Source organism: Microtus pennsylvanicus, chromosome 9, assembly GCF_037038515.1.
Source record: "Microtus pennsylvanicus isolate mMicPen1 chromosome 9, mMicPen1.hap1, whole genome shotgun sequence".
NCBI lineage: Eukaryota > Metazoa > Chordata > Mammalia > Rodentia > Cricetidae > Microtus > Microtus pennsylvanicus.
In genome coordinates, this window is record NC_134587.1 from 60,607,885 (window position 1) to 60,635,493 (window position 27,609).

At 51.5% G+C, this 27,609-nt stretch overlaps 1 protein-coding gene across 1 annotated transcript; it reads right to left on the minus strand.

Moving 5' to 3' along the window:
- Nucleotides 1–50: 50 nt before the first annotated feature.
- On the minus strand, nt 51–27,609 carry Adprhl1 (ADP-ribosylhydrolase like 1). The gene is made up of 8 exons (XM_075986206.1): nt 27,290–27,609; nt 22,482–22,646; nt 19,694–19,819; nt 19,150–19,290; nt 16,376–16,503; nt 16,118–16,250; nt 15,413–15,566; nt 51–4,652 (listed from the first exon to the last, which is right to left on the minus strand). Exons 1-8 carry the CDS (start codon nt 27,498–27,500, stop codon nt 158–160), a joined length of 5,553 nt encoding a protein of 1,850 aa, XP_075842321.1. The 5' UTR covers nt 27,501–27,609; the 3' UTR covers nt 51–157.

Below are 27,609 nucleotides of genomic sequence, written 5' to 3' on the forward strand. Positions count from 1 at the left end.
TTCTTTGAACACGGGCAAGCACCAGCCGTGTGCATCTCCAGAATTAGTTCATGTAAAGTGAGAGAAAACAGGGGAAGCTAGTATCTGCATTCTCTCTGCAGGGGATGCTCAAAGTCGCGTTCATTTGGAGACAAGCATGTTGGCTCCACGTGAGTCCTCACTTTGGGGGCTCAGAGGTATCACTGGCCCTGAGGACTGTAGGCCTAAAGGACAGCTCGAAGGCTTTCTGGTCCCTGAAGCTTTGGGCACGGTATTTTGCAAAGTGCACCGACCTGTGATGCCTGTGGTCCGATAGGTCTTTTTCTGCCCTAGGGGCATTTGGGGAGCCAGACTGGGCAAGGGTTTGGAAGAGCGGTTGGCTCCCAGCATTAGATGCGAGCCAGGGAGAGTTATCTGCTGTGTCGAGGGAACAGACTGTGGTCCTGCTTCCAGCCAAGGACTGGCCTTCTTGGGGTAGGTGCAGGACACCTAGGCTTTGCTGACTGCCGAGGATGGGGTCCACACTTGGAGGCTCCCCACCTGAGCCAGCAGTGGGTACTTCTTCAGGTGTACTCTCGGATTGTCCCCAGGCCTGAGGTACTGGCTGGCTGGCCTGTCCCTGACTCTGGGTTTGTTTCTGCATAGGCAGACCACAAGGCTCCCTCGGGTTCCCTGGGGTGGCTTTGTCAGCCTGAAGGCTGTCTCCTTGAGTTGGACTCCTTTCCTGCCTCCCCAGTGGTCCCAGGGGATGCTCCTGACCCCTGTTCCTGTGCCAGCTGGGACTCTCTTCCGTTGGAATCTTTCTGTTCCCTACTAGGTCCTGAGAAGCCCATGCTTCTTCATGAGGCTCTGCCACACACAGCACATCAGGCTGTCCAGTTTGGTGTAATCTTGAATGCCCTGTACCAGCTACCTCTGATCCAAGGTGACTCTGTGGCCTACCCATGTCCCTCTGGGTTGGGAGACTCTCTTTGGCTTCCCTTCCCAAGCCTTTTGCCTGGAGTCCAGACTTGTGCTCTGCCTTCTGGGTGAGGATAGGGGACTCTGGACCATAGGCTGGCACCACCTGCCTGGTCTCCCCCTTTGACGCTGGCCTTAGAGGGTGCATAGGGGAGTGTGCTTCTCCACACAAGTGTTCTCTCTCAGGGGACCTCCTGTCCAGGTCCTGTTGGCCCACAGGGAGCAGTTGTGAGTGGCCCAGAGACTTCTGTGGTCTTGGGGATGTTATGCTCTCTGTGGCTGTAATTTTGTTCTCTCTATCTGAACTGCTTCTCCTCAGTGCTGGCTCACTTGAAACACTTGGCAGAGACTCAATCGGCACGGGGCAGGAAACTGCAGCTTCCGCAGGCTGAACAGCCAGGGCTGCCGCCATGAGGAGGTGGCTCTGCACCGTGTCTTTGGAGATGCTTCCTTCAGTGGCTCTACTCTCATCCTTTAGGGAGCTGCTTGATACCAAAGGATGGCTGCTGGATTTTTGTGTTTTCTTGTCTTTGTAGTCCTGGACACTAGCAGACCATGGCATTGTCTTGTTTTCAGGCCTTTGTGTACCATCCTGGCCATCACCGACCCATGCTGTCTTCTTGGGCTCAGTGTCTTGGGTACCATCTGCTTGTGGCATTATCTTGTATTTAGTATCCTGGGTACCACCTGACTGTGATGTTACCTTCTGACTAGGGTTTTGGGCATTACCTGTCCATACGGTTGTTTTGTGTTTAGCATTTTGGGTATCGCCCGTCAGTGATACTTCCTTGTCTTCAGGGTCCTGGGCACTGCGTGGCTGTGGTGTTATCTTTTGTTCATCATCCTGGGTACCACCTGGCCATAGTGTCACCTGTTTAGTGCCTTGAGTACTATCTTGCTGTAGTGTTGTCTTGTGTTCAACATTCTGGGTACCACTGGGCCTTGGTGCTGTCTTGTGCTTAGTCTCCTGGGAAGTACCTGGATGTGGCGCTGTGTTGGGCTCAGCATCCTGGCAAACATGTGGCTGTAGTTTCAGCTTGTGTGCCTTGTTTTGGGCTCCACTTGCCAATGACGGTGGCTTGTGTTTAATATCTTGGGCACCACTTGTCTGTGGCAGTTTCTTGTGATCAGCATCCTTGGAGTAACCCATATGTGGTATTACCTTGTGTTCAGCATCCTTGGAATCACCCGTATGTGGTATTGTCTTGTATTCAGCATCCTTGGAGTCTCCCATATGTGGTATTGTCTTGTGTTCAGCATCCTTGGAGTCTCCCGTATGTGGTACTGTCTTGTGTTCAGCATCCTTGGAGTCACCCGTATGTGGTACTGTCTTGTGTTCAGCATCCTTGGAGTCACCCGTATGTGGTATTGTTTTGTGTTCAGCATCCTTGGAGTCACCCGTATGTGGTATTGTCTTGTGTTCAGTGTCTTGAGCACCAGCTGACCATGCTATGATCTTGTATTCAGGGTTCTGGGTACCACTTGGTTGTGGTACTGTAAGACCAGTGACAGTCCCTATAGCTGCCACCTCCCCAGAGGCTTGGATACTTGTAACAGGCTGTTTATCTAATGCAGACTGGTTGTTACTGCCCAAATCACTGCTGATGTTTTCCTGAGTGATGCTTGGGGGTGAAGCCGAATTGTTCGGGGGCCCTCTGCACTCTTTCTGCCCAAGCTGGATGTTCTTGCTTAATGCTATAGAACTCTCGGGCTTTGCACAGTCCTGAGGTGACACCAGCACTGTGGGGGACACCCCCTGCTGGAGGCCAGAGGCTGAGCTGGTGCCCACTCCTGCATATCGTCCCCCAACAGTGGGATGACTTGAGGTGCCATGGCTAGTGGTAGGGGCTTCCTGTGACTCTGGACATAGATGCCTTTCCCTGTTGAGGTCAGAGATGTTCTCCTCTGAAGAGCCACCGCACTCCCCGAGGTCCCGTGACTCCTCAAGGGCGTGGTTTTTCTCTATTCCACCAGGAAAGGATTTCGAAGGAATTGGAATTAGGAACACCTGTGAGGCATCACCATCCGCATGGGTGTCATCTCTTACGTCTTCCTGGTGTCCACCTTCCGCCGCAGGCTGGGGACTCCCTGGCCTCCCACAGGGTTGGCTCAATATTGTTGGGGCCTGGGAACCCCTCCTGTCCTCATTCACAGCGGAAAACGCTGTTTCTTTATTTTCAGTCCTCTCCTCTCCTCTCAGAACCTGAGAATGATTGTCTTCGTGACTCGTCGCATGTTGCAGGGGCCCAGAGGAAGCAGGCATTTCGTGAACGACAGGAAGCTGTACTGTTATCTGTGGAGACTTGATGGAGGGTTGTGCCCGTCGCTCAGCCTGGACCGCTAAAGGGGCTAGGAAGGGGACCTGTGACACTGCCTCCTCTTCCGGCAGGTGCCTCTGGATGGCAAAGAAGGGCTCTCTTTCTGAGCCTGAAGGTGTCCTTTCTTCTTCATCCTCGGAGCTGTACACAGTCATAGTGATTTCAGGGGTCTCTCCTATGTCATCCTCCACTCCCTGGGTGCCAGTTGCCACCTCCTGTGTGCTGGGCTCTGCTGTTCTGTCCTTCTCGACTATGGCAGTATCTCTGGAGCTGTCTAGTCCAGGTGGGGACAATGCCGGTATATAGCCAGGCAGGGCCTGGCCTTTGGTAGGCATGCCAGAGAAATCCGTGTTCACACCCACATGACTATCCACACAAGTCACTGCCTGGGACACTGAGGACTTTAATTGTTCCTGGTGCTCCTTGTTCATGAGTCCTGGTGATTTGTTTCCTCTGGGTTCCAGGTTTTCTGTGTCAGAGGACATGACGTTTTCTCCAGTGGGCCAACGTCTGGACTCCGCGTGACTAAGTTTTGCACAATGGGACAACCAACTCTGGGGGCTGCAGACAATGGTGGCAATGCTGAGGGCTGGCAGGGGCTCAGCTGTGCAGGCCAGAAACCGGGCAGGGGGAGTTCTGGTACAGCTGGTCGCCATGGTGGCTATGTGGAGGACCCGCACCTGTGGCCTGTGCTCTTTCTTCTTCTGTAGGCTCTTGCTCTTCCGTCCTTCCCTGTGCAGGGGCAACACCCCAGCCTCTGAGTGCAGGCAGCCGCTCTGCTCAAATCTTTCTCTCAGCTTGGAGAGGATGGAGCTCCGGCCCACAATCCGCGGCAGGAGGCCCCTGGCAGCTCCAGGCCGCTGGGCAGGGGGCTTCTGGCGTTCCTCTTTCTCCTTAGCTTCCTTCTCCTCTGCAGCCAAGAACTTCTTCAGGATGTTTTTTACAGTGTTCTTCCCGCTCGAGGGGCTCCACCTCGGCTTCTCACTGCTTGGGGTCCTCTGGCTGGCACCGTTGGCTCCTTCCTTGGACTTTTCTAAGAGCTTGTTGATAGTGGCGTTTACAAAACTTTTACCAGGTCCTTGCTTGTCTTTGGAGATCAGCCGGCCCACTTCCCGGGTCTTCTTGAGGTGGGGTTCCCGGCCGGTGCCCATGAACTTAGCCTGTAGAAGCTGGAACCGTGTGGGTCTCCGGCCCATGTCTTGGAGTTGGGATGGGCGGTTGGCCCCAGTTGCTTTGTTTTCTGCCTTCTGGGGTCCATCTTCCCTGTCCAAGACATAAAGCAGGAGGCTGTTGAGGAGGTTGCGGGCTGCCTCGTCACAGGTCCTGCTGATCTTCTTCTTCAGGGTCTGCGAGTCCATGGCCCTCTTCTCTCGGAAAATCTTGTTGTTCTTGGAGCTGTAGGAAAACAAACAAAAAATTAAAAAAAAAACAATGGTCACATATTTTATTGTTAATTTTGAAAGATTACTCTTTTTCTTTTTGTTTTTTCTAGACAGGGTTTCTCTGTGTAACAGTTCTGACTGTCCTGAAATTCACTTCATAGACCAGGCTGGACTTGAACTCACAGAGACCCACCTGCCTCTGCCTCCCCAGTGCTGGGATTCAAGGTGTGCACCTCCACTGCCCGGCTGAAAGATTCCTCTGATCCTGGTTAGTTTTATGTCACCTTGGCACACCTGATAGGAAGGGGTCTCGATTGAATAACATAGGCTGTAGGCAGGCAAATCTACCGGGCATTTTAGTGATTGATGGGGGGAGAGCCCACCCCATTGTGAGTGGTGCTGCCCCTGGGCTGCTGGTCCTGGCTTCTATTAAAATAAACAAGAGCAAGAAATGAGGAGCAGCCCCAGTAAGAGTACATTAGCAGCACACCTTCATGGCTTCTGCATCAGCTCCTGCCTCCAGGTTCCTGCCCTGACTTCCTTAGACAAGGACACTGCTGAGGAAGCCTAAGCCTAATGAGCCCCCCTCTCCTGCCCCCGCCAAGCTGTTCTGGTCATGGTGTTTCATCACAGCTAAGTCAGCATCAGAGCCCCTGGAGGACCCTGGGGCTGGTTCTCAGGAGTCAGGTCCTATTGGGGCTGATCTGGGACAAGGAGGCGCTCTCCACGCCTGAGACCGGCATGCACTGGGAGAACTGACATAGAAATAGGGGTATTAAACAAGAGCTGCGTGGTGAACACTCCCAAAGCCTCTGGGGTGTGAGTAAGCACGGCCCACGGCAATGACCACAGGGTAAAAATAACTAGCCTAAGTAGCAACTGTGCCGTACACCACCAAGAACGCTATTGTTCTGAGTAATCAGGACACGGAGGCCAATCCTGCCCACCAGGAAGCGGCTGCTCTGTCTCCTTGCAGAGTAAACCAATCCTGTGGCAGCCCCAACACTCCCTTAGGCCCCGAGTGGCCTGTTTCGGAGTTGAGAAGACAGCAGACTCAGAGCTCAGGCTCGTCCCTGTGACAACTGGGTGTCACGGTCCTGCTTGCCTGGTCTGTCTCCCATCCAGATGGCCTGTGGACACGTCTCTCCAGACTCATCTGGTCACCCGTGGAAGATGCCCTGGTGGAGAGAGACCTCCTTTCACCGGAGGGGGCTCACCCTCCTCGGATAGCATTGGCAGAGAGATTCTTGGGGGTCTGTGCTCCCTGCAAAGCCATCTGTGTGTCTTCACAGCTGTAGAGGGAATGGGGCGGGGGTGGGGCTGGCTATGTGCCGCCTCTGGGCTTGAGGGGATCTGTGCACAGATGCATGTGTGTGAGGGGGTCCTAGATCTCCAGCCTCTCAGGTAAGACGGTGCTGTCTTGGGTGTGGCTTAGTTTTAGTTGTGGGTGGCATTTCTTCCTTTCCCAGGGCATTTGGGAACTGACCATGAGGTCATAAACTTCTACATCTCAGGGTTGGCTTTTGTCAGCTGCCTAGATACAAGCTTCTGTCTGGATATCTTGGGTCACACAGGCACACTGCATGCCTATGAACTAAGCCCTTAGACCCCAAATTCCTCCTCCTATTAATCATGCCCCTTGGGCACACAGGAGCCTTCTTGGCTCATGCTCCCTACAGCCACTGGGCCCTACAGCTTTAAGACGTGTCAGACTGTCACTGGCTCCAGGAATCATTCCCCGCCCCTCTTTCAGGCTTGCCTGCCTCACATGCACACAACTGAACCTGACAGCCAACAGTGTCCATGCTCTTGATGGCCATAGGCCACATGACCAGAATCCTCCACTGCCGGCCACACCCGGTAGCCTCTGCTCGTCTTGGCTACTCTTTGTGCTGTCCTGAGGACAACATCATCTCCCATCCACTTGCCCTAGACTGGGTACCGTCACACCTTTCCTATGTTGTCCTTCTTGGGCCACCATCCTCTGTGGGTCTGGTTTCAGGATGTACCCACAGTTCCATTATGAGTACCAGCACATAGGATCTCAAGTGGGGCTTGGAACCCAGCACAGGCTGAGTTCACACATGGGCAATGACAAATTCCATACCCTCCAGCAGGGTCTGGACTGGCCTATACACACTTCACTAAACAGTCTCCAGGAGCAGCTTAGCAATTAGCACTACCAGCTCCCAACTAGGTGCCCCACACCGGGCCACAAGAGTTCCCAGGAGCCACAGAGCCTGTGGAGACATGGAGGTCTTGCTCCCCAGGCCTGGGATGCAGATAAACTCACCTGGCTCAGTGCTGTGAAGAAGCTCAAAGGGCCTGTGTACCTGCTTGGAGCTTTGTGGTCATACAGTTTGTGAGGCCAGCTAGGCTATTTCAACTGTCTTAACGACTTCTCAGGTGAGTCATTGCGATGACTGAAATAACCATGCTGATGACAGGGAGCGAAGATATTCTGACTGACTGACTAAAGGCCACGAGCCCAACCACGCAGGGCACTGAGTATCATTCCCAAGTTCCTCTGCCTGAGCCCATGCTCTAAAGGGAGACATGAGAAACCCAGCTGGCATTAACTGTCCAGCTTCTCCCACCACAGAAGGGATGATGTAGCCTCTCCACATGCCCCATGCCAGGGTTCCACACTGCCTTCTGCTCTGGGTAGGCAGGACACTTTTGGGGAGGCTTGCCAAGTCTCCTTAGATCAAGAGAGTTAGCGTGTCTAAACGCAGCTTGGCTGTCTGGGCCCAAGCCATGCACATCCCATGTTAGCAGCCAGCACATGGCCAAGGTGCTGCCCAACAGCTCATCACCTGCTCATCACCAGGGACCAACACTTGAGGCCACTTGCGGCCTTCGGCCTGACTTCTTCGGCAGACACGGAAAGGGGATTTAGCTAGCAGCTCTGGGTGGAGTCTTACAAGGTTCCTCAAAGCTCCCACGATAATCTCAGGTGTTTTCATTCAGGCAGACACTTTCCTAAGGGTTATGAGCCAGGATTAGCAGATTAGAGCAGGTACTTAAGTTCTTTTCTGGTGGGCTACACTGTGGCCCTGTCACACCGTGGCCCTCACTCCGTGACCTTCACTCTGTGGCCGTGTCATGCTGTGGCCCTGTCATGCCGTAGACCTACAGCAGGAGAAGGTGTCTGCATTGTAAATGAGGAATAAAGGGGGCTTTCACAGCTCACTCCAATCAGTCAAAATTGTGTTTAACAATCATTATTAACCAAAATTTCTTCTTTTGTGTAAATCTCTCTCTGCTTAGCATCCCTCAGGCCATGCACTGTGGCATGAGTGAGCTTCTGTCCTCTTCTGGACCCTGGCTTTCATGTTCTCCCAACTTTTGGCAGGTACAAGGTGACGAAGAAAGCCTCAGGAAATAAAATTCTGGCCCCGCATCACCTTGAGATCTTTGCTTTCAGTTCATCTGCCTGAGGCATTCTGTCCTTGAAACAGCTTGTGCCAGGCCCTCAGGGCGATTGCAAGCACCCCACAGCTGCTCCCTAGCACTTCCTCAAGATAACCTGTCACTGCGGGACCACTGAGTTCCTGGTGCGATTCTAAGAGACATTCTATTTCTACCCACAAGCCCCTAATGCAACAAAAGCTTCATGTGGAGGAAGTTTGTTTTCTCTTCCACTTCACTCCAGTGCCCACAAAGGTCCCAGCATGAGGGCCAGCCTTGGCAGACGCCTGTGGATGGAGTGGTGAGGCCCCTGTAGATACCTGGCTCACCTGGCTCTGTGAGGCCACTGCAAGCGGCCTCTGGGCCAGCCCCTTCTACCCCTCTGCTCCCCTTGCTCCAGTGCCAGCCTACGGATCTGTTTCCTCCCTGGCAGTGTAGCTTCCCTCTCCCCTGGCAAGCTGCTGCCCACCCTCCAGAGACATTTCACTTCAGGGCCCCTCTCAAGGTGTCAGTCCTAGCTGTGAGCCCTATGCCACAATCCTCAGGAGATTTCTCTGTGCTCTGTCTCTTGAGGTCCACGCTATCTCTTGTGGTGTCCTCCCACCCACCCCAGTTCAGAGCCGCTGGTACCTCTGGCTTAATCTATGCCAGAACATTCCAGCATCCTCACACTCATACTGAAGGCCCAGGATAGCTTGTGGGGGCCTTGTGCTGCCCGTGTGAGACACTCTGCTCAGTGGCAGTGTGTAGACAAGACTAAGCCCATTTTCCACATCCCTGAGGTACTTGGATGAGCTGTAGAGGCTGGCCCAGGATGGAACAGAATCTTCCCCTCCATGGCCAACACAAACAGGAGACCCATAAACCTTCCTAATTTAGGCATCAATAGCAGGCAGGCAAGGTCATTTGGAAGGGAGACTGGACAATCATCTTAGGACACACCCAGTCTGCTCAGTCCTAAGGAATGCCACCAACACGACTTTTACTGAAGACAGAGGACAACAGACCTCAAGCCCAGCCTTGGGTCAGTCCAATTCCTCATCAGCTATGACCAGTAGAGTCTCATTGGGCTGCCCCATAGTCAGGGGCTATGCCAGGGTCACTGGCCTCTGCTCTGAGCATTCTCTGGCAGAGAGTGCTCCTCTGCCTCAGTGGCCTTGCCTGAGCAGTGTCTGGTCATCAAGCAAGGCACCCACACAGGGACTTTCGGTGCTGTGTAGTCCTGATCAACTTCCGCGGACTGATAACCATCTGTCTCGAGGGCCCGGTTCCCGAGCCAGTGACCAAGGGCTCTGTATGCAACTGCCAAGTTAGACTTAGAGGAGAGACGCAATGCAGCTTCATTTTTACTTTTTATAAGTGAGATTGCACTCTGATTTTCAGGTTCTCTTGGGATGGAACCTACCCAGGGCCTCGTGTTTCCTAGGTATGCACTCTGCTACTGAGCTACGCTCAGTCCACTAAGACTGGTTTTATTAATAATGGGGCCTTTTAAAGTGGAGATTCTGATATGTTACTAGCAGGTCTAATGTTAGGTTTATGAATGATGAAAACCATATCTCTAAGAGAACGAGTACTTTCCAAACAACCCAGAAGACCCAGTGAGGGATTCAGGGGGAGTGTCTGTGAGATGCTCCGTGTCACTGTTCCAGGATGAACCATGGAGCCAGTGTTAGTCTTGCCTGTTGCCTGTCATCTGTAAACTCACAGTAACAGTGACTACTGTCCAGGGGAGCTCTGCAGTAGATATGTGCTGACTTCTGTCCTTTGTGCAACTGGGTGGCTATGGCTGGAATCCTGAATCGGAATCTGTATGTCAGTGCTATCCTAGAATAGGCTTGTCTCTAGATTGATGGTTGGTTGCCTTGGTCATGGGGGCCCTGCTATTGCACTTGGGTTCAACATGTGTGGCTATAGGTGTGATAGATCAGTGTCTGGTCATCAGGCTGTGAGGGACAGAGGACAGCCATCACCTGGGTTGAGGAATATTACTCTGTAGACAGACAGCTACTGCATCGTGCTGCTTTGGAGAGCCTGTGGCAGGTGAAGGGCTGAGAGTAGACACGGGCGAGCAGGTTCCTGACCTCTGTGTGGTGAGGATGTGGCACAGAGAAGTAAATTAAAAGGGGCCGTGGTGAGACAATCGGCAAGCTGTAGAACATAAACCATCATAGTATTTCAGAGTAGCGTGCTAGTACACAGGACATCAGAATTCTAGCCAGGCCAGCCCTTCTGATTTATGGTGGTGAGAGAAGAACATGCTTGTTCAGAAAATTCATGAAAACATTTATGACAAAAAAAAATAAGGACACAGTTTGAGGTTTGTTAAGAGGTTCAGAAAAAATGTATGTGTGTCTGTCTCTGTGTATCTCTGCATCTGTGTGTCTCTGTAGCTGTGTCTCTGTGGCTTTCTCTCTCTCTCTCTCTCTTTCTCTCTCTGAGATAGTTCTCACTTTGTAGCCAAAGCTAGCTAGCCTAGAACTTACTCTTCAGGCTGGACTCAAATTTGTGGTGATCCTCCTGGATTAGCCTCTCAAGAACTGAAATTATAGGTGTGACCCACCACACCTGGCTTTAAAAACACATTTGAAATCCTCTGGGGCCAGACATGACAGTGTACATCTGTCGTCCAGGTCCTCAGGAGGTGGAGGCTGGAAGATTGTGATTTTGAGGGCAGTTTGGGTTTGAGAACTTATCTCAAAAAGAGGGAGAAAAGAAAGGAGGCAGGGAGGGAGGAAAGATTGACTTGAAAACAATCAAGATAGGGCATGAGAAACAAAAGCATAAAGTCAGGCTGTAAGAAGAGGGAGTCAAGGACGCTGATTACACCACGGGGCCTGAGAGGGTTTCAGAGCTTCCTCGGGCTTTGGGGTGAGCGCTGTGGAGGTAGATGCTCTCCAAGTTGGCACTACCAGGACTGCTAGTCATGAGCCCAAGGAAGAGGGAAGTGGTCCTGAGTGACACCCCACAGGAATCGTGGGAGGGCGAGTAGATGTGGCCCAAAGGGTCATGTAAGAGGCTCTGATTTGGGGGCCACCTCCTCTGGCCTTAAGACAATCGCAAAAGACTTAAAGACAAGTAAGTCTGTGGTGAACTCAGCATGACATTCAGGACAAAGTCAGAGCTCCGTGCACTGGTGGCCGTGCTTTCTATAACACTGGTCTCTTATTTATGATGTGGCCACCTGAGGGTGTGAGCCCCCACTTTCATACCCACAACAATTCTTTATTTAGAACATTCGGAGTGGTCTCTCAACTTATTTCTATTTAACAGGGACACATAAATTAGCCCGGATCAGTTTTAACATTAAAGAGGTAATGCTAGCTCAATGACCTAAAAGACATTTCCAGCCTAACAGAATATTTGGGGTGGATTTTAATGATGGAGATTTTAATCAGACATTCGAATTGAGCATCAGATTAGACATTTTCAGGGTTTTCCACCCACATTCAAGCCCGGGGCACTGGTCCATCAGGCCATGCTCTCGGCCTGCCCTCCAGGAAGGGGAGGCTATGAGAGGCGCAGAGGCCACCTGGGCCGGGAGCAGAGCAAAAAGTGTGGCTTGTCACACTGGATTTAAGCTCCTCTGACTGCTCCGTCCCAAGGGAGACCCTCTGGTCTCTACAGCCTGGATCTCTAGCCTGCAAACAGGCTCACCAACGCTACCGACCTCATGGAAAGCCTGGATTAAGGGAAGTTCATGCTCAGCAGTAGGAGCTGTTATTACCGCGAGACTGGGAAAGCCAGGCACCAAAACAGAGCTGCAGCTCAGCTGGCATTTGGCTGAACTCCGCCTGTGAGTCATAAAGGGGTATTTGAACCTGGGGCTACATAAGTTTTGCCAGTTGTCTCGTTTGTTGTTGGTTTTTATTTTCCATCCAAGATGGGGTCTTGCCCTGTAGCTCTGGTTTTGTACCAGCTGTATAGCTATGGCTGTCCTCAAACTTGTGATCCTCCTGCCTCTGCCTCCAAAGGACTGATATTATGAGTGTTTACCATTGCCACATGCATAAGAATCTAATTTTGTCAATCTCCGAGGAGTCTGTCATCTTGTCTAGCTGACTTACTCCCACCAAGTGTTAGAAAGGAATGGCGTCCATAATGCCCACCTCTTATCTGGCTTTCAGATATAAAAACCTTGGAAAAATGATTTCAAATATAAATGAAGGACCTTGGGTTGGGGTTATGGCTCAGTGATAGAGCACTTAGCTAGCCCTGGCCTTGGTTCTCTCTCCACCATGTGCTCTTTCTCTCTGTGTTTCTCTGTCTCCAGAGATTTTAGGGAAATGAATCTAAATTAACCTGAATTCTAGACCTTGTGTCTCCTGACCAGCCTTGTCCTTATGATACACATTCCTCTTTTGGGAACACGGCTCTCTGCTGGGAAGCCACAGCACAAGTTCACATATGTTCTTGAGAACACACAGGATCATTCTGGACATTTGCTTCTCAGTCTCAGCCCCAGATTCAGCTCACATGCCCACGCCTCTAGACCAACAGAGGGTGCTTGCCCTTGGTTTAGGCAGAGAACGGCACCGAAGGTTACAGCCATGACCCACACTTTTCTGTAAGTCACCCCAGTTTGTCACCCAGGCATAAGAAACACCGATCCCTCTGAAATCTAATGTGCAGATGTGTGACCTTGTGTGTGGGCCCCACACCAGCTGAAGTGGGCACATGACGCTTAGTCTAAAGTACAGTGCCTGCAAGGAGAGCTTGTTCCTCACTCCAAGGATAAAACTAGGGGACAAGAAAACATTGCCTGTGCCACAATTTCAGAACTAGGAAAGGAAAGTAGACATCCTAGGATGAAACACGGCTTCCTGCGCTACCTGTAGGGATGAATTTGCTCGTACAAGAGATGCAGAAGACTGAGTGAACCAGAAGGATCCGAGTCTGAGACCATCCTCACATACACAGTAAAATCCTATCTCAATGAAACAAAACAAGAATATGAACAGCATAACTGGGGGTGGTGGCTCCTTTAATTTCAGGAGGCAGAAGCAGACAGATATCTGTTCGTGTTCTAGGTTAGCCAGGGCTATGTATGACCCTTTCTTGAAACAAAAAACAAATGAACAGAAAAGCCACAACAATCTAAGATTCAGTTCAGCTCTGAGTAGATGAACTATGACATACTTATCCCGTGGAGGACCAGTTGGAATGTGTATATGTACACTCTCATGCATACATGAAGATAGACTGATAAGCCATGTTAGTGGGAAAAGCCAGGAGCAAGGGTGTACATATACAGCTACTCTAATCCTTTGTATGGTAGGAATCAGGTATACACAGCACACGTGTACACGTATGCCCTCCCTATATGCAATACTGATAGATCCAGAGGAAAATTCTGGCAGGATGCATAAGAAATGAACTGGGCTCAGAAGTTTGGGGAGATCGTGTCTCCTACATGCCACCGTTCAACAGTACCTGAGTCCTGAGGCTCTGTGTGCACAGCACGCCTGTGCTCAGAACAAAGCCAGCTAGCATCACGTGTCTAGCAGGGGATGCTGGCCCAGCCACTGCCATCCAGGCTTGCACTGAACCTTTCGGGGCTGCATTTATCTGTCATGGGAATACGAAACTGGGGGGCATTGATAACAAGTCTGCGGATTTCACTCTAGTTCAGGCTTTCTAATTCATCATTACTTTGTAAATTCCTGATTCTTACTTACAGAGGACCAGTAGTGAATAAGATGGAGCCCATGCAGGCCTCCACCCTAAACTACTGTACACACGCTGCTTATCGGGGCCACTTTTCTGCACCAAGGACAGAGACAGGAGAGGCCACCTTCAGGGTAAGGCCACCAGGGACAGGAGGGTGCTCTTCAAAATGCCAAGTGTGCTTATCTAGGGAAAGCTCCATCTTACCGCACCCCAGCAGGGTTTATTTTCCCGAGGGAATTTCCGTTAATTCTCATCCATTGCTTTGGGCTGCTTAGGCAGCAGAGTGGAAGTAGATAACGCACGGTTTCCCCCTTATCTGTCGCTCTGTTCCTGGTCAGTAAGCGTGTTAGTTTAGTTATTGTTCAGTACCCAGAAGCAAACGACACACATGTACATACACATATGCACAGACGCATGCACACGCACAACCTGCTCAGTGCTGGACACCAAAGATCTGAGCACCGTATAACTCTACTCTTCCCTCTGGGACAATAACTACGATGCCCCAGACATGCCTGGGACTGAGGAAGAAGAAACAAGGTACCCAGGACAGAGCAACCTCAGAAGTCTTAACACATCACTGAGCCTGTGCCAGCGGCCTGAAGTCACTTGTCCTACTGTCTGTTTGGACACCTTATCACAGAGGAGAAGAGACACATTACCATCTTGCATTCAACCATCCCATGGAAGCACGTGAGACCCATAGAGAATTTGCATTCTAGAACCTGTGCAGTTTCCACAGATGAAGGTTTTCCGCCCTAGCTCTTCCCCAGGCAGAGCTTCCAGGGGCCTCACCGGCTTCTCACTGCAAAGAGCCTTGGCTCTCCTCAGAGACAACACAGCACCAATAAGAAGGGCCCAGACCTGCTGCCCAGGCCCAGCACCAGCCATCTGGTCAACAGTGGCTGGCTTCGTACTGGTCACTCACTGAGAAAAACCCATGTCAAGCCATGGTTGTAACAGGAGCCTGTGACCACCTCCCCTATACTCCCAGCTAACCCCTCCTGGGGAGCCTCCGTGGAACAGGACACGGTGGCCGGAGACTTCCTCCTACATGGATCTAACCCACCAAGAGGAAGATGCGGCATGTGGCACAGGAAGTCAGCTCCTGCCCGACTAGTGACTAGAACACGGCAAGCAGGCTGAACGACCGCTTTGGGTACATCCTGAAGCCACCGAGGGTCTCTACTCGGAGGCACAGACACATCTGCCTACTGAAGAGCGATGCCCACCTCACAGTGTGCCAGGGGGCAGCAGGGAGAAATACATAGCCAGGCAGCAGGAAAGACCAAGGAAGGCTCTCAAACGGAGGGCCATGGCTGTTAGTGTCGTTCACGCAGGTGAACAAGGAGCACCAGGTTTGGGGCAGAATAAAATACACCAATTGTCCAGAGACAGCTTGTCACCGAGCGTCTGGAGGTTTGTGTGCAGCAAACCAAAGGCATTGGCAGCTCTGTGCCAGGCTTCAGAGAGGGTGAGGAAAAACATTCTCTTAGGACAAACAATGTATTTTATATAGCAAACAGGGTTTGGAACTGGAGGGGAAAGTTACAGTGGAATTATGGTCCGGGAGGCATGTGTTCCTGTGTGGACACAGCACACGTGTGTACCCTTTCCTAAGGGAGGCTCCAAGTCTGAGCCTGGACAGCTACGGGCTGCCCTCTGGGAGGGGAAATGGCAGAAACACTTTACTTTTCTTCTGTGGACAGGCGGTGCAGGGCTGTGCCCAAGTCTTCTAGTCTGTCTTTGTGCTCCAGTTCCTGGTACAAGCCCCTTGGAACACTGGCCAGGCCGTGCAGCAACCCGAACAGGCAGCCAGCGATTGCCCCCGTGGCTCCGCTCTCACCTGGAACGGCAAACAAATGACGAGGCTGATGCCTACCTCCCGGCCCCAGCAGAGCTCCACAAACACAGGGCTCACTAGTGTCATAACCCACACCCACGCAGCTCCATTTGTTGTCGAGAGTGGGGGCCACCAGGGGACAATGGGCCTCAGGAGGAGAAGCATTTCACCCAGACCCAGGAAGCTCGCTCTAAAATGCCGCGGCTTTGTGCGGGCTATAGAACTGCAGGGGAGCGGGGGAGCCTGTGTCACAGGGTGGAGGGAAACCTGCCAGCTCTGAGTGAGCAGCTGGAAAGAGAAGAGTCCCTGCACCTGGTCACTGTCCTTCCGACAGTGGTCACCCGTGAGACCGGCAGGCTTGTGGGCCACACCAAAGTATGTTACTGCGACCGTATCTATGTCCCTGATGTTGTACATGGATGGTGATCAGAGACTCCAGAGGCCTGTGTTCCAGGTCTGTGGCTGAAGCCCTTGTCTGTGGACCCTAATCACCGAGAAGTGCTCCAGGGCTTCGTACCTTCTGGAAGTATCCACCACAGAGGAGGGCATCTTACCTCCGTGAAACATGGCTCGCTGGCACAGCTCTGTCCAGTTGTTCCCTGCACCAAGGAGGGCATCGTAGGCTATCATGGGGGCATCATGGCCGCGCCGTCCCCCTCGGCCTTCTGAGCTCCACTTCTTGTATGTCTGAAGAGAACTGTGGGTCAGTGTGTGTCCAGCAAAAGATCCATGCCCACCCCTGTGGCTGCCGTCCACCCACCAGCCTTGTTCACTTGCCCATGGAGCACAGGCTATCCCAGGGCTGGACTTACCTTGTCTCGCTCTTCTGCATCGTAGTTGCCAGGGAAGGTGGCTTTGTTCTCTGTTTCTTCACTGATTTTTCTTTCCTCCAGATAAAACTGCCATTTTGCTTCGAAGTAAAACCAGTGCTCTTGGTACTCTAGGTGCAAGCACAGAGTAGGAGGGTTGAGGGCACCTGGTGGAGGTAGGCACGGGGACGGGGGAGGCAGGCAGTGCCTTCTCCCCGCTGAGGGTGTGGGGGATGGAGTGCCTGTGCCATGATAGGTGTGGCTGCTTCCAACAGTAGCGCAGAAGATGGGGAGGAGGCAGAACAGTGCCCGGGTTATTTCACTGCTCTCTAAAGCAGAAAGTGGTCACAGGACAATTATGAATTCATAATTGTAATTAATTAGGTCTGGAGATGTAGCCCGGGGTTAAGAGCGCTTGCCTAGCATGCATAAGACACTGAAAAGAAAAGAAAAACAAAGAAAGCCCCCAAACTAAAGAAACCCAGAAACCCAAAGCCAAATCAACAGGGAATTCTGTGTTTTACTTAGCTTAAATCTGGACCTGCACAGTAAGGGGGGAAGTTTTGTTATTACTGATAGTCTGAAACCCAAGCCGCAAGGAAACTGCAGCACCTCTGGCTGGCGCATCAGATGAGGAGGGCACTGGCTGGGCAGTGGCCAGCAGCCACTCATCCTACAGATGACCAAGCCCTCTGCAGCCTTGGAGCAGCAGGAAATGACGGTGCCTGCTCTAGAAGGGTGACAGCTTGTCTCCCCCTGGAGGCAACAGAGGATAGGGACTGCCTTTAGGGGTGGTAAGGTCTGGGGGACAAAGCCCAGGATAGCGATCTAGACCCTATTTTCTGTCTATGGCTGGACAGCCGAGAGCAGAGGACAGAGCAGAGAGAGTAAAGGGCTATGGGGGCCGGAGCGGGGCAGCGGCGAGCAGATGCTGCAGCAGAGAAGCCAGGAGGTGCTGGGACAGTTTCTCTCACTAGCATATTGGAATTCTGGACCTGCTGGGCTTCACAAAGTTGAAGTACTGCCTGTTTGAATACCACTAAAGGCAAAACACCTGTGTGGGGCAGCACCGCCTGCCTCTACCCAGGGAGCAGGTGAGAGCAGCTAGGCAGGGAGATTTTCAGACCCAGAACCCCTTAGAGAGGGAGCTCCAGGGGATGCTCTCCAAGGATGTTTACAGAACAACACTTTTTGGGTGAACTTAGGTTCTGTTGAAAGTTATTTCTAAGGAGCTCCTAAAACTAGTTAAGCAAACTTAAAATCAAACAGACACAACAGGACTGTTTCTCCGGGGTCACCTCCCAGAGAGAGTCAAGTCCTCAGATCTTCCGGAAGCGAACTCTGTTCTCAGGTTCATGCCCTCATGGATGGCATACCTGAAAAATAACCACCCGGGTTCTGGAGTCCTGGGGTGTTCCCTAGCAGTATGAATGCTGTGTTGTAAGGGTCTGCTCTATCATAGTAAGTGTCTTCCAGTCTTGGGGGGCATCTGGTGACCCTGCTCAGAAGAGAGAAACAGCCCGCTGGCTGTAGGCAGCATTGGGGGACCTTCAGGGGACATCAAAGTCCATTTGAGACAGAGGGACCAGGGAATGATGGCTTAAACTAAGCAAAAATAAATGCAATAAATGTCGTGTCGAGGCCAAGCAAGCGATGGACAGGCAGTTCAGAGATGAGCTAGCTAGGATTCCCGGCACCACCCGGTAAGCCCAATTTCCTCCAGTGCTGAGGCCAAGTGGCTGTCCTCCTGTGTGTTATGTGTCCTTGTAAAGTTGTTCTGGAATCCTCTAGAACATGCCCCCTCCCCCATCTTGCGGTGACTTTGACGTGACTCTTGGAACTGTCCAAGAGTCATTCGGCTTCAGGCCGCTTTGGAGGGCAGTAGCCTTGGCCCTAGGTTCACCCCCTCCCTTCTTTCAGAACACCCTGGAGGGCTTATTTTAGAACGTTTACTCCCACTTAGGTGCACAGCAGGACACGTGGGGCCACCTGCGCTGCCCACTCACACGCATCTCCCTTAGAGTGGAGAACGGCATGGGGTAAGAGGGTCTTCCATATACTCTGTGATGTGGGGAGCGAGCCCTGAGTTTTCTGGTCCTGCACTGGGCTCCTGCATCTGTATCTATGGCTACCGCACAGCACCTCCGAGTAAAGTGGGGGAGGGTGGGATATACTTTGCTGCTTTCGCGCCCTAACCCTGGAAGCCGTAGTGCATCCAGGACTTTTGAGTAACAGACTGACCATGCCCACTAGGTGACAGGCTCTGGGTTAACAAGGGCAATGGGAACTGTGGGGATACATGCCTTTGGTGGTCTCTGGGGACGCATGACACGGGGATCCATCTTGGTACAGATGGAAGTGTGTGGCACGGATGCATCTCTTTGGTTAAGTACAGGCTAGGGTGGGGCTGTGTAAAATGTAGGGGCAATGCATTCCTCTATGAAGGCAGAGACAGTTCTCGGTCACACTAGACACTTGGTGTCAGCTTGGAGCTGTGGAAGGTGTGGGTGTCTTAGAGACCTCAAGCTACTGGGGAAGAAGCCACGCGTGTGGCTGTGTTTCTCCCTGAGGTCCTGGTACCATTCGGAGCAGGTGTCTGCCCTTGGCCAAGTGAGGACGGTTGCGAAGTCAGATCTTCGCTTACTGACTGAGGGCTTCTCCAGGCATTGCCTTTGGTTGAGCACCTAGAGCTTCTGTGCAGCTGGTGCAAGACTTGGTGAAACATGAGCATATGTGCTTTGGGCAAGTGGGAAGCAGGGGCAGGAAGCCAGGCTCACCTGCCATGTGCCGGATGGTCTTCCTGCAGTACTCCTCAGCCAGCGGGACTGCCTTCAGCATATCTCTTCCCCATTGTACAAGGGGCTTTCCTTGTACTGCGTAGGAGGCGAACAGAGCAGTGCACAGGGACCCAAGGAAACCTGGAGGGTGGGGGAAAGAGAGGGACAGCTGTCACCTGGGCCAGGGGCTTTCGAGTCCAAACACCAACCCCAGAGCTGTGAGCTCTGCTTCTTCTCTCTGCATAAGAGGTGAGACGCTCATCTTTCCAGGACTGCTACAGGACCTAGATATTAAGAGGAGAAGCATAGGCCAGGCCATGGAGAAGGGCAGGAGCCCATAGTACTGATTGGCACCTACTTAGACTAGAGTCCAGCTTCCCATCAAGATCCACACCTCTCTTTTGCTCTGCCATGTATGATACAGGAATGATGAGAATTCTCCCCCTCGTGTCGTCTCTCTAACATGGCCACACTTAGTGACAATCCTGTTTCCAAGGGGAACATCATCCTAACAGGATCCATGCCCGTCCGGTACTCGCTTTACCTGTGGGATGGTTGTGGGTCATTCTACCGCACTCAATACTGACTTCAACAAGGGTCTCCAGCCGGCCTGGCTTCCAGTACCGCATCCCGATGCACATTGCTTTAGTGGCAGCTCCAAACCCCGAACCTAAATGGGTGATAGACACCTGAATTCAGGTTTGCCCCCAAAACCCCGAACCTAAATGGGTGATAGACACCTGAATTCAGGTTTGCCCCCAAAACCCCGAACCTAAATGGGTGATAGACACCTGAATTCAGGTTTGCCTCCAAAACCCCGAACCTAAATGGGTGATAGACACCTGAATTCAGGTTTGCCCCCAAAACCCCGAACCTAAATGGGTGATAGACACCTGAATTCAGGTTTGCCCCCAAAACCCCGAACCTAAATGGGTGATAGACACCTGAATTCAGGTTTGCCCCCAATAGCCCCTGGAAGTCCAGCATTCCTGATTCCTAAAGTACAAGGTTTAGGTAACTACATGCCATTAGAATATCATTAAATGAGTAAACAATTAACACCGCCCCCAATCCCAGACAAAAGAAAAAGAGATCTATGGGTCAGGTTGCAAGAAAGTGGAGTTATTTAACCCTGACAATGGGCTTTCTCTTGATCCCCAGTAGGATCATAATGCGTGTCTATTGGGGAATCTCAGAAGCAGCGTTGAACCAGATATGACTGCTTCCTCCAGTCTTCCCTTTCTCCCTCTTTTCCTTCCTTCATTCCTCTTTTGGAAAACAGAGTTTGGTTACATAGCCACTGTTCCTGGGAACTTTTTTCTTTAAAAACAGTGTCATTCAGTCACAAGTGACAGAGAGTCCTCTGCTGGCCTCCTTGGGCACTCCACATATGCCATGCACTTCCATACAAGACACTAATTTTCTTTATTTCTGATGTCAAGGCTCTCTCCTCTCTCTCTCTCTCCCTCCCTCCCTCCCTCCCTCCCTCCCTCTCCCTCTCCCTCTCCCTCTCTCCCTTTCCTTCTCTCTCTTTTGAAACAGGGTTTCTCTGTGTAGTCCTGGCTGTCCTAGAACTGGCTTTGTACACCAGGCTGGCCTTGAACTCACAGAGATCTGCCTGCCTCTGCCTCCCAAGTGCTGAGATTAAAGGCGTGCACCACCACTGCCTGGTCCTCTCTACTCTCTTTTGTGAAGTTTCCTGTATGCACACTCTATGAACTCTCTCCATGTACACTATGGAAAAGATGTAGTGGACTAGTTAGAATCTTGTTTTTTTTTTTTTGTTTGTTTGGTTGGATTTTCTGAGACAGGGTTTCTCTGTGTACCTTTCGAGCCTGTCCTGGAACTCACTCTGTAGACCAGGCTGGCCTCGAACTCTCAGAGATCTGCCTACCTCTGCATCCCGAGTGCGGGGATTAAAGGTGTGCGCCACTGTCACCCAGCAGAATCTGTTTTTTGTTTGTTTGGTGTGTTTTCACCAGTCCACAGTGGAGAATTTCCACCCCAGCACACTGAGCTACCTCATTCTTTTAAGCAGCTACACAGCATTCCACCGTGTAGCTGTGCAGTTAACTTTCCCATTCTCTTTCTGAGACGCCAAGCTGCTTCCAGGTTTTTGCTGGTACAAATGATGATGCCGAGGGTCATCCGCATACACACGCTTCTGAGCATTTGCTTTAGTGTATTGTCATTATGGGTCTTTAAGACTTTTAGAAGAAGAATATCAGACCAGGAGGCATTGCCATTCAATAGTCTTCCTGGTTGGTAGTTATGATGGTCAATTTTAATTGTCAATGAGATACAATCCAGGATAACCTGGAAAGAGTCTCAGTGAGGGACTGTCTACTTTGGGCTGGTTTATGGGCGTATCTTTGGGGTTGGTCTTAGCTAAGTTAATTGATGTGGGAAGACCCAGTCCACCGTTTACAGCATCGTTCCTAGTCAGGGGGTCCTGAACATTTAGAAGCGGAGAAATCAAGCTAAGGTAAGCAAGCAAGCAAATAGGCATACATGTATTTCTCTCTGCATTTGACTGTGTGATTGGCTGATTAAAGTTCCTGCCTTGAGTTCTCCGTAAAGGCAGGCTATAACAGAACTGTTTTTTTAAAAAATCAAAGTAGCAGAAGTGAAACTAGAAGAAAAGTCCTGTTACACCCGCTTAAACTGCTCTTGGTAGTGACATGCTTCTACCTGTTCAAATGATCTCTCCTGCTGGTAACAGCTACATACACTTCTCCTGTTGTACCTTCTACTGCACCTGCCTACCTGGGGTTTCAGAGCAGCTGACCTGGTCTTTCCTGTGCTCTGTGGCTCCCGTGCCCTTCAGGGCATCCCAGGAACTACCTCTGCTGTTTGGGAAGAGTGAGTGAGCCCAGGTCCCCAGACTGATGGAGCTGGAGAGGGGGCTGAGAGCCGTGGCACCCACACTGCAACATGTCCACTCTGCCCCCTTTCAGGATAAATGCAGGGCAGTGGTTTTCCTATTCTTCAGGGGTACTAGGAGAAGGGCCAGCAGGGGAGGGGAGGCTCCTGTGTGGAGAGCTGGGGCTGCCTGTGTGCTGCACTCCGTGAACACAGATGGCACTTCTTACTAAATATAGGCTTCAAGCAAAGGCAGAGGAGAATATCCCTTAAAGTAAACTGTGGTGGATAACAAAAACCCCTCTGTGGACAGTGTCTTTAACAGATGTGCAAGCAGGCAGGGCTGGCTGACAAGGGGATGCCCTGCCTGTCGAAGAATTTGATTCCAGACATATGGGGATGCTACGATAGCACCCACACTGGCACCCAAGGTCCCTAACAGCAGCTCTGTGAACAGAAAGCTGTCTGACCCTTTTCACTGAAGGGCGTATGCCAGGCGAGGAGGTAGTTATCTGGCTTCAGCTGCGAGCAGCCCTCGATAGTGGAAGGGTCTGGCCGATGTTCCGTGAGCTTCTCCACGGTCTCCACGTAGCGCTTTACCATCTCACGGTACAGGTCATCCAGGCACCAGTAGTCTGTGGGGGAAGGGGTGGGGACAGATTCAGTGAGGGTGGAAAGTGGGGGTGCTGGGCATGGGAACAGCTTCCATTGGTGGCAAGGATGCACCAGTGTGCTTAGAGCAGAAAGTCTGGTGACTGCACAGCTGCCTGGCTGCATTTTAGACTGTAGCAGACCATTGCTCCTAGTCTGGTTGTCTTGGCGTTTCTATGGCTGTGAAGAGACACCATGACCACGGCAACTCTTATAAAAGAAAACACTTTATTGTGGAGGCTCAGGACATCACCATCGTGGTAGGACATGGCAGTGTGCAGGCAGACATGGTGCTGGAGAGGTAGTTTCGAGGCAACAGGAAGTGAACTGAGTGTCACACTGAGTGAAACTTGAGCAAAGGAGACCTCAAAGCCCCCCCCCCACTGCAGTGACACACTTCCTCTGACAAGGCCACACCTCCTAGTAGTAACACTCCTTTTGGGGGCCATTTTCTTCCAAACCACCACACTGGTGTCCTGAGAGTCGAGGGAACACCTACCACCCTCATTTTCACTAGTGGTTTTGTCCACTCAGAACAAACTACGTCACGCTACACTATGCACAGCAGTAGCCTCACTGACCTGGAGGGACACCAGGTGACAGGGTGATCCCACTGAGCTCCAGCTCCCACCACCCCCTTGGGAAACCCAGGCTCTATGTGGCTGTTACTGCCAAGCTGTGCCTTGCTCCCTTCAAGTGTGTTTGGGAGACCAGAAGGGGTCAAGCCCCTGAAGGTCATGAGCCACTGGGGGTGAGAAGAACTAGTCTGTACTGAGCATCTGCCTTTGGCCAGCACGGGGCCTGGCCCGCCTCTCCTTCATGAATAGCCGTTGTTTTCTCCAGGAAGACTCTTTGCCTGACTAGAGCTGATGGGTGCTGACTGCAAAGCCAGAGTTTTGCTCACTAAATTAATCCACAGACAAAGGCCACACACACCCAGACTGTGGAGGCCGGAGTGCTTGATCCTCTGGAGAGCAGGCCATAGTTCAGATGCCCAGTGAACATGAGGGTGGTGCTTTCCCCTGCCCTCTCTCATGGCCACCAGCGGTTTTCATCCTTTGTCAAAGCTGCACTCAGGATGGAGAAGTGCCTTTAGGAGACAACCACTGGCCCTTTTGTGGCCACGGGTGACCCGTCTTTGTTGAGGGTTGGGTGGCAAGAGACGAATGGGGCATGGCGAGGGGCTGGTGACCCTGCTCCAGAGAAGAGCAGGCTGGAAACCTCAGACTCCTTGTTGCCGGGAGAAGTGAAGTACCCGGCACAATTGCTCCCTGCCCTATCGGGAGCAGAGCCGCTTAGCCACAGCTGTGGGCTCCTGGAGAATGAACCTTTCTCCCATGCTGCCCTCGGTGCCCCTGGAATGGAGGTAGCCCTGCTGTTCTTCTTCCTCTAGGGCCCATGCCTAGCTTGGAACTGGGACAGGAGAAGATGGGCAGAACTTTGTTTGGGAGGAGGGAGTGTCACATGTTCCAGCCAGGCTTCTTGCGGCAACCCTACAGGAATAAAATTAGCTTCATCTGCCTGCAAACCCCTGCTGGGAGGCAGGACCTGTGCCTGGCCAGGTTGCTGGTGAAGCCACAGCATCTGGCACTGATTCTCCAGGGCTATCTGCTTACCGACGGCAGTGTCCCCTCCATCCTGGCAGCCCAGGCCTCTCCAAGTCCTCTAAAACAATGATAAGGCCAGATACCACAAAATCTCTGCCTTCGACTGTAACCGAGCTTTTCCAGAGTAAGAAAGGTCTATAAAAATCCAACACCCTGATCTGACTGCTACAGTCCTCTCCCTACCTCCCTATCCATCCTGTAAGTCAGTTTAGAAAACTGGCCAGCAGCTCTCAACCGACCTTATGAGATATATATATAGCAAAACGCCATGGTCTTGAAGTAAAATACCTATATATAGGTTGCATCCTCCTTCTCTCCCCCTGGCTCTGACCTGTGTCTGCTCTAACTCTATCTCAGCTGTCAGAGTCCCTGAAAGGAAGAGAAGGAGCAGGCCTGGTGCACCCTTATCCTGCTGGTCTCAGGTTCCTTGTAGGCTGTACACCGAGACACTTCCTGCCCCTTCCCCTCCCTGCCTTGCTGATTGGCCCTGGCAGTCAACAATCAGCCAAAATCGCTCCCCCCAGTGGCATAAAATCATCTAGAGTCCCGACCCCAGCCTGGTGGCCGAGCACCACTGGGCACCTCATCCTGTGGCTCTGTTTGACTCCCGCAGCCACAAGGGTTTTAAGGAGCAGGGATGTGAGCACCCCACTGCTTTCCTAGGCTCAGCAGCAGCTGGCAGGAATGTGGAGCTGGATGCCTGAGCCCTGGAGCAAATGGTCCTGAGATGAGCCACACTCAGAGCCTGGTGTGACTGCCCATGCTCACTAGACGTTCACCTGGTGAGATGAAGTCACTCAGTCTTTGCACTCCTGTGTGAGGAGCAGCACTACCAACAGGTTTTGTAGGCTCTGCCTTTGTTTCTGCTCTCATGTCCTGAATGTCACACACTGCCCCTGAATGGGCTGTGGCCAGTGGTGGCAGCTAAGCCATGGCTTGTAGACTGCATCGCCATTGCTGGGTGATGGAATCACGAGTGACACTTGTTTAAATACGCCAAGAGGGGTCCCACTCTGGGAAGCAGGCCACAATAAACAGGCAGTGGGCAGGGGCTGCAAAGAGTTGTGCCTACCATTAGTCGGATGGTAGCCCCTAAAGTGGGCTACAATTGCGAAAAACTGGGCTGTTTCAAGTCAAAACCTCGAGTTTAAGTGAGCAGGGGAAAAAGTGCTTTGTGTCTAGAGCCACAGTTCTCAGCCTTCCTAAAGCTGCTACCCCTCATGTTATGGTGACCCCCAACCTTAAAATTATTATAGTCCATTACTATAATTTTGCTACTGTTATGAATCATAGTTTAAATTTCCAATATGCAAGATGGTCTTAGGCAACCCCTGTGAAAGGGTCATTTGATCTCCAAAGGGGATACAACCCACAGGTTGATAACCTCTGATCTATAGGATTGACTAAGGGGGTATTCAACAAGTGTTTTCTTATGACCTACAATGAGAGGCCATAACAGGGCACAACATAGAAACACATGCTTGGTACTCCTGGTGACTGGCAGGGAGGCTCACCTCTTCCTCAGAAAGCCAAACCAAACCAAACCAAAAAACCAATGCTGCAAAATGATCCAAACCTTGCTAAATATGCATACTTCATCTTGAGTTGACTTTGGTCCATCGATCTAATCCCAAGTACTCTGTGCCATTACACAGGGCCTGCCTGTATCAGGGGCTCTCAGAGGAAGCCCCAGAGACAGACACGGTCCTAGCACTCTGCACTCACACACAGAACACCCATCAGAACTGAGCACAGACAAGGACCTTGATGTGGCTGTGCAGAAGTGTCTACACAGCACTGGGGGAGCAGAGGCATCTACACAGTACCAGGGGAGCAAATGTCAGGAGAAAGTACTGACTGCAGTTTTGATGGAAAAGTCATGCTCTCCTGAGGTTGTGAGCCATGGTGGGCTCTGAGCTGTAATACTGACTACAAAGGCACACAAGTATGACCAAAAATATCAGAAGAAATAAACACTTGGAATCCAAAAACTTTTAAGACCCCAAACAATGTTTTACTACTTCACATACGGCGATGCTGTATCGTACCGCGATAGGCTTTACTTTTCCCCTAGTTACTCAGGGGCTAGCTGATGAGATTCCTATACAGTGATGGCAGAATCCATAAATACTTGGATTCCATAATTATACTCACTCAGAAAGATGCTTCACCACTTCAAGAGGCTGTGATACCATATCTTATCAACGGGCTTCAGTTCTATTTAGGGACGTGACATTGGTGGCATTCCTATACAGTGACCACAGAACTAAGCTGAGCATGTTCACGACAGAAGAGCAGAATGGTGAATGCAAAAGTGAGATCTGTTGGCTTAACTGCTGCCCTCAGACCTTCATTTTGCAATGATGGCTATCAGACCTGCAGGACATTAGCACACCCTGCACAGGAAGGACACACTATGTTTGTATATGTACTATTCTCGGAAATATATGTAACGTCTTGTTGATCTTAGCACTGACCTGCTCCTAGCTGAACACTTGCTCTCCTGTATCCAAATTACTCTTTCTTATAACATTTACACATAAACAATGTCTAAACTGAATAGCTCGGATGGATATTTTAACCTTAATTATTTGGAACCAAGATGCAACCCCAAATTTCAAGCTGGATAAGTATTCTTTTGTAGTAGATTTAGAACAAGACACCTCATCCTTTACAGCTAGAACCTTTGCCTGTGCTCGGCCCCCAGATCTGCTCCCAGAGGCTTGCTTGTGGTGCAACAGCAGAAACAAGGGGAAGTTGCTCTTTAGAATCTGGAGTTTAATCATCTGTGAAACGCTGCTGTCCCCAAAGACATACAGGAGAAACATGACCTGCTGCCTGTCAGGCTCCAGGTCTCTGGTGGAGATTAAATCACCAGCTTCAGCAGCAGTGTCAGGTAACATGGGGCACCAAGCACTCCCTTCAAGGTTCCTGGTGCTGGTTTGTCATCAACACGGGAAGCCACACACCCGTCTTTCTACCCCAGCGCACCTGGGGCAGAGTATGCCCATCAGTCCTACCTGTGGTGAGGGCCTCGGCCGTTGCCATGTGCATGATGGTGTTGTCACTCACTGGCCACTTTCCAGGCGACAGCACAAGGCTGTCCAGTCCCCCAGTCTTTTGCAGCTCCTCCTGGATTGAGCCTAAAGCACTGTTCTCCCTGCAGACGTTCCCATAGCCGAGTGCATCACCGACACCCCCCAACAACATCGCAGCCTTGAACTTCTCCATCTTAGAAGGTGACTCTTCTCAGGCTGCAGCTGCCTTTGTCCCTTCCTGGCCAACCTTAGCCAGCCTGGCTGACATTTATAGTGGTCATTGTATCACCATCCAGCACTCT

Coding starts and splice junctions, on each gene's coding strand:
- Adprhl1 (XM_075986206.1), bottom strand. CDS start 27,500: ATGGAGAAGTTCAAGGCTGCGATGTTGTTGGGGGGTGTCGGTGATGCA. Junction 19,291..19,693: donor GACCCACAACCATCCCACAG/GTAAAGCGAGTA, acceptor CCCACCCTCCAG/GTTTCCTTGGGTCCCTGTGC. Junction 16,504..19,149: donor GACCATCCGGCACATGGCAG/GTGAGCCTGGCT, acceptor GCTTGCACCTAG/AGTACCAAGAGCACTGGTTT.